A 16,032-nucleotide genomic window follows, 5' to 3' on the forward strand; every position below is an offset into this window, starting at 1 on the left:
CTAAGATCTTTATATCATATCTAATTTTGAGAATTCTGCAGTGGCTAATTTTCCCACCCTTCCCAAACTATGAGTTATATTTGTAGATGATGTTCTATTGATCCTGGAGCCATGGTTTGTAGAAATTGGAAGACCCATTTACCCATATGAAAATGACCAGCACCAAAACTTAAATTCAAACTTAAAATTGAAAATAATGGCTCTTTCCCATTCTTAGATGTTAGGCTCCACCACAACACAGATAGCACCATACATACTGCAGTCAATCGCAAACCTTTGAGTTAGTGTTTTTTACTTAAATTCTTTATTTCTTATAAAGTTCCTCAAAGTAAATTTTTTTTAATATACAGGCGGACCTCTCTTTAACAAACTTTCATATAGCGAATTTTTCTATGTAGCAAACTTTTTTGATTTCCACTTGGTCATTACGTTGAAAATAATTTCCATATAATGAAGAAAATTTCCATATAACAAACTGATTTTGAGAGACCTGGGTACACATTGTTCACACCTCTGTCCTTTAGGCAATAAAGCTGATGCTTTAGGAAAGCATGAACTAAGAGCTTAAAGGATTAATTCCCAGAATTAAAAGCTAAAACATACTGCAATTTAGTGGTTCCAGTAAACCCTGTAGGAGGAAACTAGCCTCACACTGCTACCACCACCACCAGCCTGCATGATGAATCTGTAAACTTGTATTGTTTTTGCCATATTGTTGGTTCTCTCATTAGTATGTAACAGCAAGAATCGGAATTTTCCAGACCAAGCAACCTTTTTCCAGTCATCCACTGTTCAGTGTTGGTTTTCCAGAGCCCACCATAACCATACCTTCTCCTTTTTTTTTCCTTACAGGTCTAGAACCCAGTTTGGTCTTCAGCTACAATACCCCACTCATGACTAGGTATGAGTTGTATGTTCTGAAATGTGTCTGCTTGAATCTTTCTAGTTAGTTAATATATTCAGTCTAACTATAATTAGTCTATTTGACTAACTGTAGCCTTTCTGTTACCTCCATTAGCATCTCGTATCAGTATGGGGCGCCTCCGTAGCCAGTTGGGAAGGAGCAGCAGTGCGCAGCACACGTTTCTTGATTAGACCGGGGTTCGAGCCCATCACCACCAAATACGGAGGATGCAGAAAGGTCAAGGAATGACCACCGCATATCCTGGAGCAATATGGCCTTAGTTGCTAATGCTCCTAAAAACCAACCAACCAACCAATCGTATCAGTATGGCATTTATGACCACAGGATTTCCATTGGTAAATGTTTAGCATTAGTAAAGGCACATGATGCAAGAAAGCAAGCTTATATAGCATTGGCCAAAAAAAAAATAATAATAATAATAACCCCTTCTCATTTCACCCATCCACTCGCTCCAGATGTTTGTCTTGTCCTGCCTTGAATCTGTTTAAGCTATCAGCTTCTACAACAGATGGAAGTTTGTTCCAGCAATCAACCACCTGCTGGCTAAAGGCAAACTTCCCCACATCTATCCTACAAGTGTCTTTCCTCAATTTGAATTTATGCCCTCAGACAATTATTCTGAGCAAGGGGAAGAGTCCCATCAGCATTCAGCATGCTCAAACCATTCAAGGCTTTATACACCTCATTCAGATCACCTCACAGGTGCCTAGTCTCCAGACACTAATTTGCAAAACTTAAGCCTTTCTTCATAAGAGCAACCCTTTGTTCCATTCACTAATCTTGTTGCCCTTCTCTGTACTCATTCCATCAGCTCTATATCCTTCTTAAAATGAAGCCTCCAGACCTGTATACAGTACTGTTATTTGGTTATTGAACCAATCTCAATACATTCAAGACACTTGTACCAGCAGAGTTGCAGTTTCAGAGCTACTCATACCAGCACTTCTGGCACCAACTGCCACATGTCTCATTCAAAGTCACTTATGACTTTCATCTTGCCCATCCTTGCATTGAATTGCTGACATACATTCCTATGTATCTGTCTACCTGCCTTATATATATATGTATATATTGCATAATATGAACATGTAATGTTACTGAAAGAGTGCTGCATTTCGTGAAAAGGGTAAGTGTACCTAATAAAGTGGCCACTCAGTGTATTTATAATTTTCACATGAAGTCATCTTATGTTAAATGTGTATAAGGATAAATGATTTTTAGAAAAATAAAGTGCAGTTAATATCAATAGGTTATTAATAATAACCCATTGATATCAAATTGATAATATAATTAAAGAGGCCTATGCGCTCTGGATTCATTACATTAAAATTGAAATTACAGTTGCTCAGAGCATAATGCATATCAAATTGATAATTTTTAAAATAAATAAATGCACAAGGCATAATACTTTAAGAGTTTGGTATCTATATAATATCGGTGTTTAGATACACCATAGATAACTCTTAATAAACTACAAAGTAGTTGTAGGCATCATTTGCTTTTTCTCATATTGTGCTCTGCCTTCACGACGAGTTGCCATGATATTGCACTACTTCGAATAAGTAACGCTTCACTAATAGAGAAGGCTATTGTTACTTATTCTCAGTTGAGTACCACCACCCAGACAGCACTGTTTCACGGCTATTGGCCGATCATCAGTGGGTGGGCAGGTACCCTGGTATTGCAGACATGACGACCCAGTTGTGAAGTTAATCACACAATACGAGAGATGCCAAGAGGTGTAGATGTCAATATTTAAAATAAATAAATGCACAAGGCATAATACTTTAAGAGTTTGGTATCTATATAATATCGGTGTTTAGATACACCATAGATAACTCTTAATAAACTACAAAGTAGTTGTTGTAGGCATCATTTGCTTTTTCTCATATTGTGCTCTGCCTTCACGACGAGTTGCCATGATATTGCACTACTTCGAATAAGTAACGCTTCTCAGTTGAGTACCACCACCCAGACAGCACTGTTTCACGGCTATTGGCCGATCATCAGTGGGTGGGCAGGTACCCTGGTATTGCAGACATGACGACCCAGTTGTGAAGTTAATCACACAATATGAGAGATGCCAAGAGGTGTAGATGTAATAAAACTGAGAGTAAGATAAAACTGAGAATAAGTAACAATAGCCTTCTCTATTAGTGAAGCGTTACTTATTCGAAGTAGTGCAATATCATGGCAACTCGTCGTGAAGGCAGAGCACAATATGAGAAAAAGCAAATGATGCCTACAACAACTACTTTGTAGTTTATTAAGAGTTATCTATGGTGTATCTAAACACCGATATTATATAGATACCAAACTCTTAAAGTATTATGCCTTGTGCATTTATTTATTTTAAATATTGACATCTACACCTCTTGGCATCTCTCATATTGTGTGATTAACTTCACAACTGGGTCGTCATGTCTGCAATACCAGGGTACCTGCCCACCCACTGATGATCCGCCAATAGCCGCGAAACAGTGCTGTCTGGGTGGTGGTACTCAACTGAGAATAAGTAACAATAGCCTTCTCTATTAGTGAAGCATTACTTATTCGAAGTAGTGCAATATCATGGCAACTCGTCGTGAAGGCAGAGCACAATATGAGAAAAAGCAAATGATGCCTACAACAACTACTTTGTAGTTTATTAAGAGTTATCTATGGTGTATCTAAACACCGATATTATATACAAATTGATAATATGCATTATGAAATTATTCAAAAATTATATTAACTATGTGATGTGTAATGGAGTTTTTTTTTTTTTTTTTTTCTAGATACATGCTACGTGTTGTCTTTTGCTGTCATAATGCTTAACACATCACTGCATAATCCTAGTGTGAAAGAAAAACCAACAGTGGATCAATTCATTAACATGAACAGGGGTATCAACAATGGTGGAGATCTTCCACGTGAATTGTTAATGGTAAGTGATAGTTCTAATTGAAAGTTATTAGGATAACCATATAAGTTTTGAAATGCTTTTTTCTTGTATGGAAGGAGAAATTCATGCTTGTTGGAAATCCCTTTTTAATATTAATTGCTGAGCAGAAGGTGAATAATGAACTGGTTCATTTTAAAAATGGTATTACCTTGCATCTCCAATAAATAATCATTTTTGAAGTTGTAGATAACAATGGCCATTATGAAAAATGCATTTTCATTGCAGGAAAAAATAAAACATACATAGAACATTACTGTTCTTCCACATAAGCACCAAAGGTGCTAAAAGTATTTATCCCACCATGTCATTATTTAGTTTATCCCTGCATCAGATAAATGTGTTAAGCTGTTGATAGTCATAAAGTATAAATAAATGCACAAAAAATTTGTTTACAGTTCAAGCAGTTCAACCATTCTCTTGACATAATTCACAGTATCATCCATGCATACTCTCAATTCCTAAGTAACCCAAAATCACAAAAAAACTTGGAGTGGACTCGCTGAACCTGGTGTTATCACATTGAAGGCAACTCATTTTCACTCTCCATTGTCACTGGTGGGTGTGCCATCTAACATCAGAACTGAAGCAGATTTGGAAACACCAAATTAATAGCATCCATATTAAAAATCATCATAAAACTGTACCAACAAGTGGCATTAGCATTAGTAGAGGCATACGATGCAAGAAAGCAAGCTTATACAGCATCAGTCAAAAAAAAAAAACACCTCCCATTTCCCCCTCCATTTGTTCCAAATGCCTGTCCGGCTCAGCCTTAAATTTATTTAGGCTATCAACTTCCACAAAATGTGAAAGTTGGTGTTATTTCTTGGGTGAAACAATTAATTCTAAATTTTAAGTCTCCTATTATGCCATTCAGGATTGATGTGATATGTTATTGGACACTAGAAAGTGCACACAAATGAACCACTATTGAACCACATTTGGGATGGTATGCCTCCCTCCCCTTTCCTCCAGTCATAATATCACCAAATGTTGTTTGTCTCTTTGTCCATGTGAAGTTTTGAGCATTAATTATTTTGCGGTTGATGATAAACACTGAAGCAAACTGTCACTTAATGGGTATTTGAGCTTGACATCACTTTCTTTAATGTGGGGGTCAACACACTAGGGTCACATAAGAATTTTTTTTTTTTTTTTTTTTTGTTGGCACATCAGCTTCTGTGGCCATAATGCACCTCCCAAGGTTTTTTTTCCCACTACTCTGATCCAAGCTCGAGGCAGGATTCGAACCCGTGACCTTCGGGTTGCCAGGCAGGCACCATACCCACCCGGCTAGCCCGGTCGGCACAAGAATAAATGCTTCGTGTGGAAAATTGGTATTTCACCTTCCTTTACTGTAATGACACGGTAACATAATTTTATAGCATAATAATGCAAATAAATGTAAAAAATTTATTTTGTTTTTCTGTCTTTCTGTCTGAAGATGCTCTGCTTCCTTTGTTGACATGAAACAAGGGTTAGGGTGATGTTCACTTTAATAATAATAAAATAAAAATTCTCTCTGTGTTATAATTATATTAATGCTCGAGTAACTAATACTAAGGTATGGTTTAGTAAATAAATTTGATGAATTTGAGGTATTGCTCAAAACATCGAAGGCAGATATTGTTGGGATATCAGAGACGTGGTGTCACACAGATATAAGGGATGCAGAACTGCAATTTGGGGAGTACAACGTCTACAGAAAGGATAGACAGGATAGGAAGGGGGGAGGGGTTATGCTATTAGTTAAGAAACACATAAAAACCAAGGAAGTGAAGCCAGTCGACATCGCTGGACAGTGCAGTGTGGAGTCAGTTTGGTGTGACATAAACATTGGGAGATCAAAATTGAGAGTAGGAGTGTGCTATAGGCCTAATGACTGTGATGAGTATAATAAGGAACTGTACAGGGAAATAGAGTGGGCCAGTAAATCAGAGTGTCTTATAATGGGAGATTTTAATTTCCCAGATATTGACTGGAATTTGGGGGCTGGTTACTCACACACTAGCAGGGCTTTTGTGGATTTATTGGATGATTGTTTTCTACATCAGCATGTTCGGGAGGCAACTAGAGGGAGTAATACTCTTGATTTGATTATCAGCAGTGATTCTTCATGCATTAAGAATCTGCAGATAAATGAACCACTAGGTGGCAGTGATCACAGTGTGCTGAAGTGGGATTACTCAAAGAGGTAACTACCATTAGGGGTAAAGGGAAGGGTTATTGCTTCCGTAAAGGCGACTACGATGGACTGAGACAGTATTTAAATTCTATACAGTGGGACCAACTGATGATGTTACCAACAGCAAATTCAAAATGGGAAGTATTCAAAGAACTTATCTTGGGAGCTACTAGGCTTTACATACCAACTAAGAAATATTGTTCAAGGTTTAGGCCAAAATGGATGTCAGATGAACTAATGAGGCATATGGCAGAGAAGAAAAATGCATGGGATACATACAAATTAACACATGACACAGAAGCCTATGATAGATACAAGTTGATATGCAACCAAGTTACAAAGGAGGTTAGGCAGGCGAAGGCAGATTACGAGAAATCCTTGGCAAGGGATGCAAAGAAAAACAGCAAAGAGTTCTTTACTTATGTAAACTCTAGAAGGAAGGGGATGAATCAGATTGGTCCACTTGATATTGATGGGTCAAGTGTTGATGATCCTGCTCAGGTAGCTAACAAACTAAATGAATATTTTGCATCGACATTCACACATGAGGAGTTATTCAGCGAGGGGAATGCCAGAGGTGTATTCAACTCTAGCAGTAAGCTACAGAATCTTGAAATAACTGGGAGTAAAGTGGAGGAGAAACTGTTGAAGATAAACACAAGAAAGGCACCCGGGGTGGATGGGATCTATCCAGTTATATTAAAGGAGGCAGCAAAGGAAGTAAGCAAACCCTTAGCCATAATTATGAGAGCTTCCTTGGACTCAGGGGAGGTACCCATAGACTGGAAATGTGCAAATGTGACCCCAATTCAAAAAGGAGGATCAAAGGCTGACACAAGTAATTATAGACCTGTGAGCTTAACTTCTGTTCCAGGAAAATTAATGGAGGCACTGGTTAAAGAAGCACTTCAGGATCATTTAGACAAGACTTCAGTTATAGCTCAGACACAGAATGGTTTTGTTAAGGGGAAGTCTTGCCTGACCAACTTGATTGGATACTATGATGCAGTCACAAAAGAACTTGATGCAGGAAATAACTTTGATATTATATACTTGGATCTTAGAAAGGCTTTTGATACTGTTGCACATGGAAGACTGCTACACAAATTGGAGCAGTGTGACATTGGAGGCAAATTGCTGCTATGGATAAAGGGGTGGTTGAGGGGGAGAAGACAGAGAGTGGTAATCAATGGACACTGCTCATCGTGGACTGATGTTATTAGTGGAGTCCCTCAGGACTCAGTGTTGGGTCCATTATTGTTTTCTGTATTTATAAATGATATTGATGATGGTATATCGGGCTTAATGTCCAAGTTTGCAGACGATACAAAGGTTGGCAGGGTTGTCAAGGACACTACTGACACTATGCTGCTGCAACAGGATCTGGAAAGGTTGAGCAGATGGGCTGAGAGGTGGCAAATGAAGTTTAACATTGACAAATGTAAAGTACTACACATGGGAAACAGCAATCCCAGAGCAACGTATCAACTCTGTGGTACTACACTGACAGTGGTAGAGAATGAAAGGGACTTGGGGGTGGTTGTGCAGGCAGATATGAAGTTCTCTGAGCAGTGCAAACGGGCTGCAAGAGTAGCTCATGGAGTATTGTCAATGATATACAGGAATTTTTCCAGCAGGGATAAGGAGGTGATTATTCCATTGTATAAGGCGATGGTCAGGCCACACCTAGAGTACTGTATACAGGTCTGGAGGCCTCATTTCAAGAAGGATGTAGAGCTGCTGGAACGAGTACAGAGAAGGGCAACAAGATTAGTGAATGGAACAAAGGGGTGCTCTTACGAAGAAAGGCTTAAGTTTTGCAAATTACAGTGTCTGGAGACTAGGCACCAGCGAGGTGATCTGATAGAGGTGTATAAAGCCTTGAATGGTTTAAGCATGCTCAATGCTGATGGGATTCTTCCTCTAGCTCAGAAAAATCACCTGAGAGGGCATAAATTCAAATTGAGGAAAGACAGATGTAGGATAGATGTGCGGCAATTTGCCTTTAGCCAGCGGGTGGTTGGTTGGTGGAACAGACTTCCATCCCTTGTGGTGGAGGTTGATAGCCTAAATAAGTTTAAGGCTCAGCTGGACAGGTATTTTGAACGAACAGAGGGGTGAAGTGGAAGTGGGGTGTTTTTTTTTTTTTTTTTTTTTTTTTTGTCTGATGCTGCATAAGCTTGCTTTCTTGCATCAAATGCCTCTACTAATGCTAATGCTAATGTTGCAGTGATGCAGCGAATAATAGCTCAGGGATTTTATTGGTTGTTGATAACCAGTCAGGGATAGGACAGACAATGCAATGATGTGCCATTGTGCAAATGCTTGACTTTTCTTTCATTTTTTGACTTACCACCACAGAGTTAAGAGATATTTGTTGTGGTAATATGAAATATCTGTATCAAAAATGAACTCTGTAATGGGACCTGATTATTTTTTACTATTGAATCCTAACCAGTGAGAAACAATATAACATTGTTGCTATTTCTTGTATACTGTTGAATTGAGGGAAGACCTTTTGTTCTCAATAGGAAACAGTCTGCTGTACAGTTGGCTTTTACTATGAAAATCAAAAAATAGAGTGGAACATTCAATCAAATTGGTCTTCCCATAAATCAGAATAAGCTTATCTTTGTTTATGGTCAGTCGGTTGGTTTAAGCATGCTGAATGCTGATGGGATTCTTCCTCTAGCTCAGAAAAATCACCTGAGAGGGCATAAATTCAAATTGAGGAAAGACAGATGTAGGATAGACGTGCGGAAATCTGCCTTTAGCCAGCGGGTGGTTGGTTGGTGGAACAGACTTCCATTCCTTGTGGTGGAGGTTGATAGCCTAAATAAGTTTAAGGCTCAGCTGGACAGGTATTTTGAACAAACAGAGGGGTGAAGCGGAAGTGGGTTTTTTTTTTTTTTTTTTTTTTGGCTGATGCTGCATAAGCTTGCTTTCTTGCATCAAATGCCTCTACTAATGCTAATGCTAATAGTTGTATGCGCCTTTGTCTCACTTTAGGACTACAGCTGGCATCATAATTCAATTTCCGAAGATGTCATGGAGACCAATACTGATTTTCAGTACTGCGTATACAGAAGTTTCCAGCAATATATCTAGAGGGTAAGAAATGGATTTATATACACTACTGAATACAAAATTTGTTGGAAATCACTCATTAGGATTCAAAATACAGTGGACCCCTGCTTTACGATATTAATCTGTTCCAGATTAATATCTTAATACTGATAGCTAATGGGACACCATCATATCATAATGTGAACCCAATACCACATTGTTTTTTGGTAATTCGTTCCAAGACCTCAGAAGTTGAAATTTTCGCTATATAACTAGACTATTTATCTCTCTAAAAGGTGGTTTTTTTTTAATGGGAATTATACGTATCATTAAAAAATTGATTAAAGTGCAACACAAAAAATCACTTCAACTAAAGGATGCAAAAACAAAACACGTGGCCAACACGTTTACAAACAGTGCTATTGTCTGAGAGGAAGGATCACGTAGTCTGGCTCAGAGACAATCGTAAGCCCATCCCATCATAAAGTGAAATAACATGATCACTGGTTAGTGGAATCAGCCGCTTTAATTTCAAAAAATCAATTCAAATCATTAAAATGCACTACACTGTCTTTGTTATCATACGTTCATTATAAGAATCAGTTTTAAATGGCTTTGTGTATTTTTCTAAAGCACATTTTTGGAGGTCATTACCATAAAACAGTAAAAACAATTTGCAGTTTCCGGTTTACTGGTCTTTTCTGTTAGTGCAATCTATTATAAACGGGTAATAATAGATCTTATTATTACCCGTTCTTATTGCATTTGCTATAATACTGATAGCAAGAATGAGTTTTACGTTATGCTGAAATGTGTTTCCCCTTCTTATTTTTTAATCTTCGTAAACTTGTTACTCTGTATCTCCCTTGCATGCATGGTGTGATTTGTGTGTGCTGTGTTATTTGTTATTGATTGCTTATCATTTTTACTGTTTTTAATTTTACAACACCCCCCCCCCCAAATGTCAGTGAACAGAAATATCAACTAGTTAGTATGTACATATTACAGTACATATTAATTAAGCTATGTACATAAGTGTAAATTTATTTTTATTTTAACCTCTGGAAAATATTTTCCGATTTTCACATATCATTGAATTTGCTAATTGGTAATGTAATAGTGTAAATGTGTGATCTTTACTTTTATAGCCTGTGGATAATATTCCTCCTATTTTAGCTTATTAGAATCGCCATTTAATAGAATTAAAATCACAAAATAAACGTGATCACAATGACCAGCGCTTACCACAGCACTTAGTGAATGGTATACGATTTTGGAGAGTCCATCGTAAAGTGATTTAATCATGTAGTGAACCAATTATAAAGTGGGGGTCATTATATTACATTGACTGTTTTGCACAGTTGGGATTTGACGATAAAAGTGAGCTGGAAATGGACCCCCCCCCCCCACAGTAATTAAATAATAATAAAAATAAAGAAATCCTTAACTTTTCTCATTTGTTATAAAATTTGCTTGCAATGCAGATGAATTGAATATTCCCCATATATTATATATACAGGGTGTTTCAAAATTATGTACACACACTTTAAAAATTTATATTTAATGAATTCAGATTTTATATTTAATTCAATAAAACTTTTTACTTTAATTGTTCAAGCTTCAACGCTTTCATTACTTCTGGATGTCCTCTTCCTGCCACATGCTAAGTTATTGATATTCTGAATGGTTTCATGCTCCTCAAATTTATCCCGCAGACGAGTGATGGTTAAATGTGTGGGTGCCTTTGTTCCATATCGTGATTTCCAAGCACGCTAAACTTCATTGACATTTTCATATTTCCAGTACTATTTTATAATTGCCTTTCTTTCTTCTAAACTTAATTGGATACTCTCCATTGTTTTAGAAGTATCTATAAAATAAAACAAAAATTAAATTATTGTAAAAAAATTGTCTATTTTTAAGCTAGCTACAAAATGAGTTTAAGAAAATTAAATTGGTACATATTGTTCATTAAATATAAATTTTTAAAGTGTGTATACATAATTTTGAAACACCCTGTATACAGGGTGTCTCAAAAATATTGGAACAAACGTTTAGGGGAGGTAGGTAACATCTAAAGGAATGTGAATCGCATAGGAACCCATAACCGGAAATGTCATGGGAAAGTAGTAGCAGAAATGGCACAAGACAGTAATTAGTGGCAAACATTTATTTGACATGATATTAACAATGGAGTACGAGATGGATGCATTTCATGATGTTACAACAGATGCTCGAAGGTTCCACCATGAGACCCCCTTGACGTGGGCACCTGTACGTGGTGAGGGGACCTCCCAGTGACGCTGCTGGACTTCCAGACTAGCATCACTGGGATCCAACGCCCACAGCCCAGGTTCCAGGCTTACATCAATGGAATCCGGCGTGTTTATCGTGCGCTGTGACTCGTGGAAATTCGGAAAGGGGGATCCTGGTGGTTGAGGGGCCCAGCTTCAATATGCCACTTTGGCCCCTGCTTCGACAAGACGGGAGGTCCTGGAAGGCCCGGCTAGGATCAGTCGGCTAGTAGGCTCGCCTGCGAGGGTCAACCGTGTCAATGCCACGCCCCTACCCTCATGGTCCGAGGGACAGGATTCAGGCTGGCAGCAGTGCGGGTATGGTGTCTGGGTAGCCCTGGCATCCCACTCCCGAGTGCATTTATTGCATGCCGGGTAGTGGGCGTCCCTTTGGGCTCCATGGTGGGTGGGGAGCCCGGGCACTGAACAATTTAAAAATCTCCATGAATCCTGATAAACTTATTTCTTCAGGGGGCCCCAACCCGGTCCCTATCTGAAAATATAGACACTGACAGCACTATTGCGTCAAAGCGGCAGCGGACTGAACTGCCATCAGGGCCTATCCCACGGTTTTTAATCATGCACTCCACCAATGAAAAACCGATTGGTAAAATGTCACCTTTCTTTATACAGAAAGGGTTAGATGGGTTAGCTGGTTCACCCAAATCAGTTAATACATGAGGCTCCGTATTAACTGATTAGAGGCTCCGCTCTGGGGATCTCTTGATTGAAACTAAAAATGACAGGCAATCTGAACATCTACTCCGAGTAACATCAATCGGAGGAATCCCTGTAACCGTGACACCACACAGAACACTAAATTCATCGAGAGGTGTCATTTCAGAGTGGGACCTTCTCGACGTTACCAAGGAGGAAATCTGCTCGGAATTGAAGTCCCAGGGAGTTATTTCCGTCAAAAGAATTAGTGCACGTAAGGATGGGAAACTGGTTAAAACCAGAAATATTATCCTGACATTCAATTCACCTAAATCTCCTGATGAGATTAAAGCTGGATACATAAACTGCCCCGTGCGTCCATATGTTCCAAACCCTTTACGGTGTTTCAAATGCCAGAAATATGGACACTCGCAAATGGCCTGCCGTGGTTCCCTTGCATGCGCTCGATGTGGTGCAAAGGACCACGAAATAACTGGATGTTCAGCTACAAAAGCCACATGTATTAACTGCAATGGAGAACACCCTGCATATTCAAGAGCTTGCCAGCGGTGGAAGGAAGAAAAGGAAATACAACGACTAAAGGTAGAACTTAACATCTCATACCAAGAGGCCAGGAAAGCAGTTAAACCAGTAAGTAGCGGCAAAGCAACATACGCCGAAAAGGTATCCAATAAATGCTCGATTGGCACCCAAACGGATATGACTGTGCCACCAAAAGAGTCATTCACGCCCATCGCCCGCTATCTATTAAGTTCAGTAAAACCAGCACAGAAATCTCAGTCAGCTGCCACTCCAATATCGGTACCTCCCAGTGCTCAATCACAATCAAAAGCGGGCACTACAGTAACAGTACAAAAAAATCAAGAGCCCATGCCAGGACAAGAAAAATGGATGTCGAAACCAAGGAGGTACATGACGATTCAGTCTTGGAACTCTTTACGGAGGAAGAGATGGACACAGGACAGCGCCCTTTCTTCCCCAAAAAAGACAAATCCAAGACTGATAAAAGTAAGCCCTCAGCACCTCGGAAGCCGCCTGATGGACCCACCAAGCCAAAATAATGGCTAAAATCCTACAGTGGAACTGTCGTGGATTCCGACGAAACATTAATGACATCAAGGCACTTCTGCAAAAGTACAAGCCATCGTGCTTTTGTGTACAGGAAACCTATTTAAAGGCGAATGATGACCCCACCATACGTAACATTACGATCATTCGTAAAGACAGAATTGGGGACGGTCCTGCTCATGGAGGAGTTGCAATCCTCGTGACCAACCAGATTCCCTTTCAGCCTTTGCAACTTACAACCAACGTAGAGGCTGTAGCAATTCGCCTTAAAGTGGGGTTCTTATTAACTGTTTGCTCTCTTTATTTACCACCTGGTATTGACATCCTCCAGGAAGACCTTGATGATCTCGTCATGCAATTGCCTCCCCCTTTATTATTTCTTGGGGACATTAATGGACATAACACTCTGTGGGGTAGTACTAACATTAACGGAAGGGGACAAGTCATAGAGCGTATGCTCACTGACAATGACCTCTCCCTTCTCAATGTGGGAACATACACTTTCTTCCACATGCCTACCCGTACTTTTTCTGCCATTGATCTTTCTATCTGCTCCCCTTCCCTCCTTCCTTCAGCTATATGGGAGGTGGAAGAAAACCCATATGGAAGTGATCACTTCCCCGTGATAACCACCTTAACTAGTGGTATACCGTGTCAGCCATTTAGTTTACCGCGGTGGAAGATTGATCAGGCTGACTGGAATGCCTTTCAACATCTGGCAAATCTTGACATCGCTACAGTCAGTCGGGAACATATCAATAATGCAGTCGCGTACGTTACAGAAAGTATTGCCCAATCAGCTGCAATTGCAATCCCAAAAACATCCAGCCGGTTTCCACTATTTCCTAAACCTTGGTGGAATTCAGAGTGCACAACAGCAAAAAAGGCACAAAACAAAGCCTGGGGGATATTCCGTCGATATCCCACGACCAATAATCTAATATCATTTAAACGTGCACGTGCAAAAGCACGTTATATCCAACGTCAGAGCCAAAGGAAATCTTGGATCCGTTTTACATCATCCATAACCCAGACTGCCAACTCAAAAGTAGTCTGGGACAAGATCCGGAAAATGAAGAGCAAATACCCACCGTGCCCTTCGGTGATTCTCGAGCACAATGGATGTCTAATTGCAGACCGAACTGCAGTTGTAAATACTCTAGGGGAAACATTTGCGAAAATACCTGCAACAACATCATTCCCTCCAGAGTTCTTGGCCTTGAAAGAAAAACGTGAGAAACATCCATTAAACTTCTCTTCAAAAGGGCTCGAACCATATAACAAGCCCTTTACACAGGAAGAGTTAAATGCAGCACTCTTTCTTATGCATGCAAGTGCTGTCGGGCCCGATGACATCCACTACGAAATGATAAAACATCTGTCACCACATTCTAAAAATCACTTATTAATTTTATTTAACTGAATTTTTCTTGATAAACAATTTCCGGATTCCTGGTGGAAAGCAATCGTTCTTGCCTTCCCAAAACCAGGAAAGGATCCTAGATATCCAAGTAACTATCGTCCTATTGCTCTGACAAGCTGTTTGTGCAAGGTCCTGGAAAGAATGGTTAATGCCCGCCTTGTGTGGTATTTGGAAACAAATGATCTGCTTTCCAGGACTCAGTGCGGCTTCCGAAGAAACAGAACCACTTTGGATCATTTAATCCGACTTGAAACATACATTCGTGACTCTTTTATTAAATCCGAGCATCTGGTAGCAGTTTTCTTTGATATTGAAAAAGCGTACGACACAGCCTGGCGATTTGGAATATTAAAAGACCTCTACAACTTTGGTCTTAGGCGTAACCTTCCTTTCAAATCGTCCTTTGGTCTTAGGCAAAAACTTCCTTTCAAATCGTCATTTTCAAGTGCGTTTAGGATCTACTCTCTCTCGAGAGTTCTGTCAGGAAGAGGGAGTCCCACAAGGGTCCGTTCTAAGTGTCACGCTTTTTGCAATCAAAATAAACTATCACGGAACAACTTCCACCCACAATAGACAATGCCCTCTATGTTGACGACTTTACTATATTTTGTCACTCATGCAATATGAGGGTCATTGAAAGGCAACTGCAGAAAGCCATTGACCACCTTACATCTTGGTAATTGGCTAATGGGTTCAGGTTTTCATCACAGAAGACCGTTTGTGTACACTTCTGTCGCAAACGTAATCTTCATCCTGAACCGGATTTAAGGCTTGGGCAAAACAACATCCCAGTCGTAGCAGAAATCAAATTCCTTGGACTTATCTTCGACAAAAAGTTGACATTTCTTCAACATATTCGTCAGCTTAGGACAAGGTGTGTTAAAGGGCTTAACATCCTTCGTGCCCTTTCGTCAACTTCATGGGGTGCAGATCGCTCTACCCTTCTTCGTCTCTACCGAGCCCTTGTCCGTTCTAAACTCGATTATGGGTCCCAGGTATATGGATCTGCTAGAGATAGTGTACTTCGGTGGTTAGATCCAGTTCACCATCAGGCCATTCGGATAGCCACAGGAGCATTTCGCACATCTCCAGTCCAAAGCCTTTACGTCGAAGCAAATGAACCATCCCTATCTTTTCGACGTAAGCAGTTGTCTTTACATTACACCTTTAAATTGAAAGCCCTGCCTGATCATCCCACATGGGCATCAGTTTTTGAGCCACGTTGGGAAAATCTCTATAACACCCGTCGCCAACAGACCTTTTGGTATTCGGATGCAAGGGCTATTAAATGAACTAAACATGACGGTAAACAATGTTGCCCAGTCACCAAGGCAACTCCTTCCACCCTCGTATGCACATTTGCCAATGTGTGACTTCTCCCTCAAGATCATGGAGAAGGCTAATACACCGGCGGCCGTCTATCAGCAACTCTTCGCATCACATAGAGAG

General features: G+C 39.7%; 1 protein-coding gene across 3 annotated transcripts in view; it reads left to right on the plus strand.

The window, feature by feature from the left end:
• The window catches only part of LOC150086348 (cytohesin-1-like), a 274,992-nt gene that overhangs the window by 224,070 nt on the left and 34,890 nt on the right, over positions 1 to 16,032 (plus strand). For all 3 annotated transcript variants that reach the window (XM_090371321.1, XM_090371320.1, XM_090371322.1), the window contains exon 8: positions 3,703 to 3,851. In XM_090371321.1, the coding sequence (XP_090227447.1) occupies positions 3,703 to 3,851 (149 nt within the window). The remainder of the gene's footprint in view (positions 1 to 3,702; positions 3,852 to 16,032) is intronic.

The sequence above is a fragment of the Mastigoproctus giganteus genome, chromosome 4 (assembly GCF_048544385.1).
Source record: "Mastigoproctus giganteus isolate SK-2022 chromosome 4, ASM4854438v1, whole genome shotgun sequence".
NCBI lineage: Eukaryota > Metazoa > Arthropoda > Arachnida > Uropygi > Thelyphonidae > Mastigoproctus > Mastigoproctus giganteus.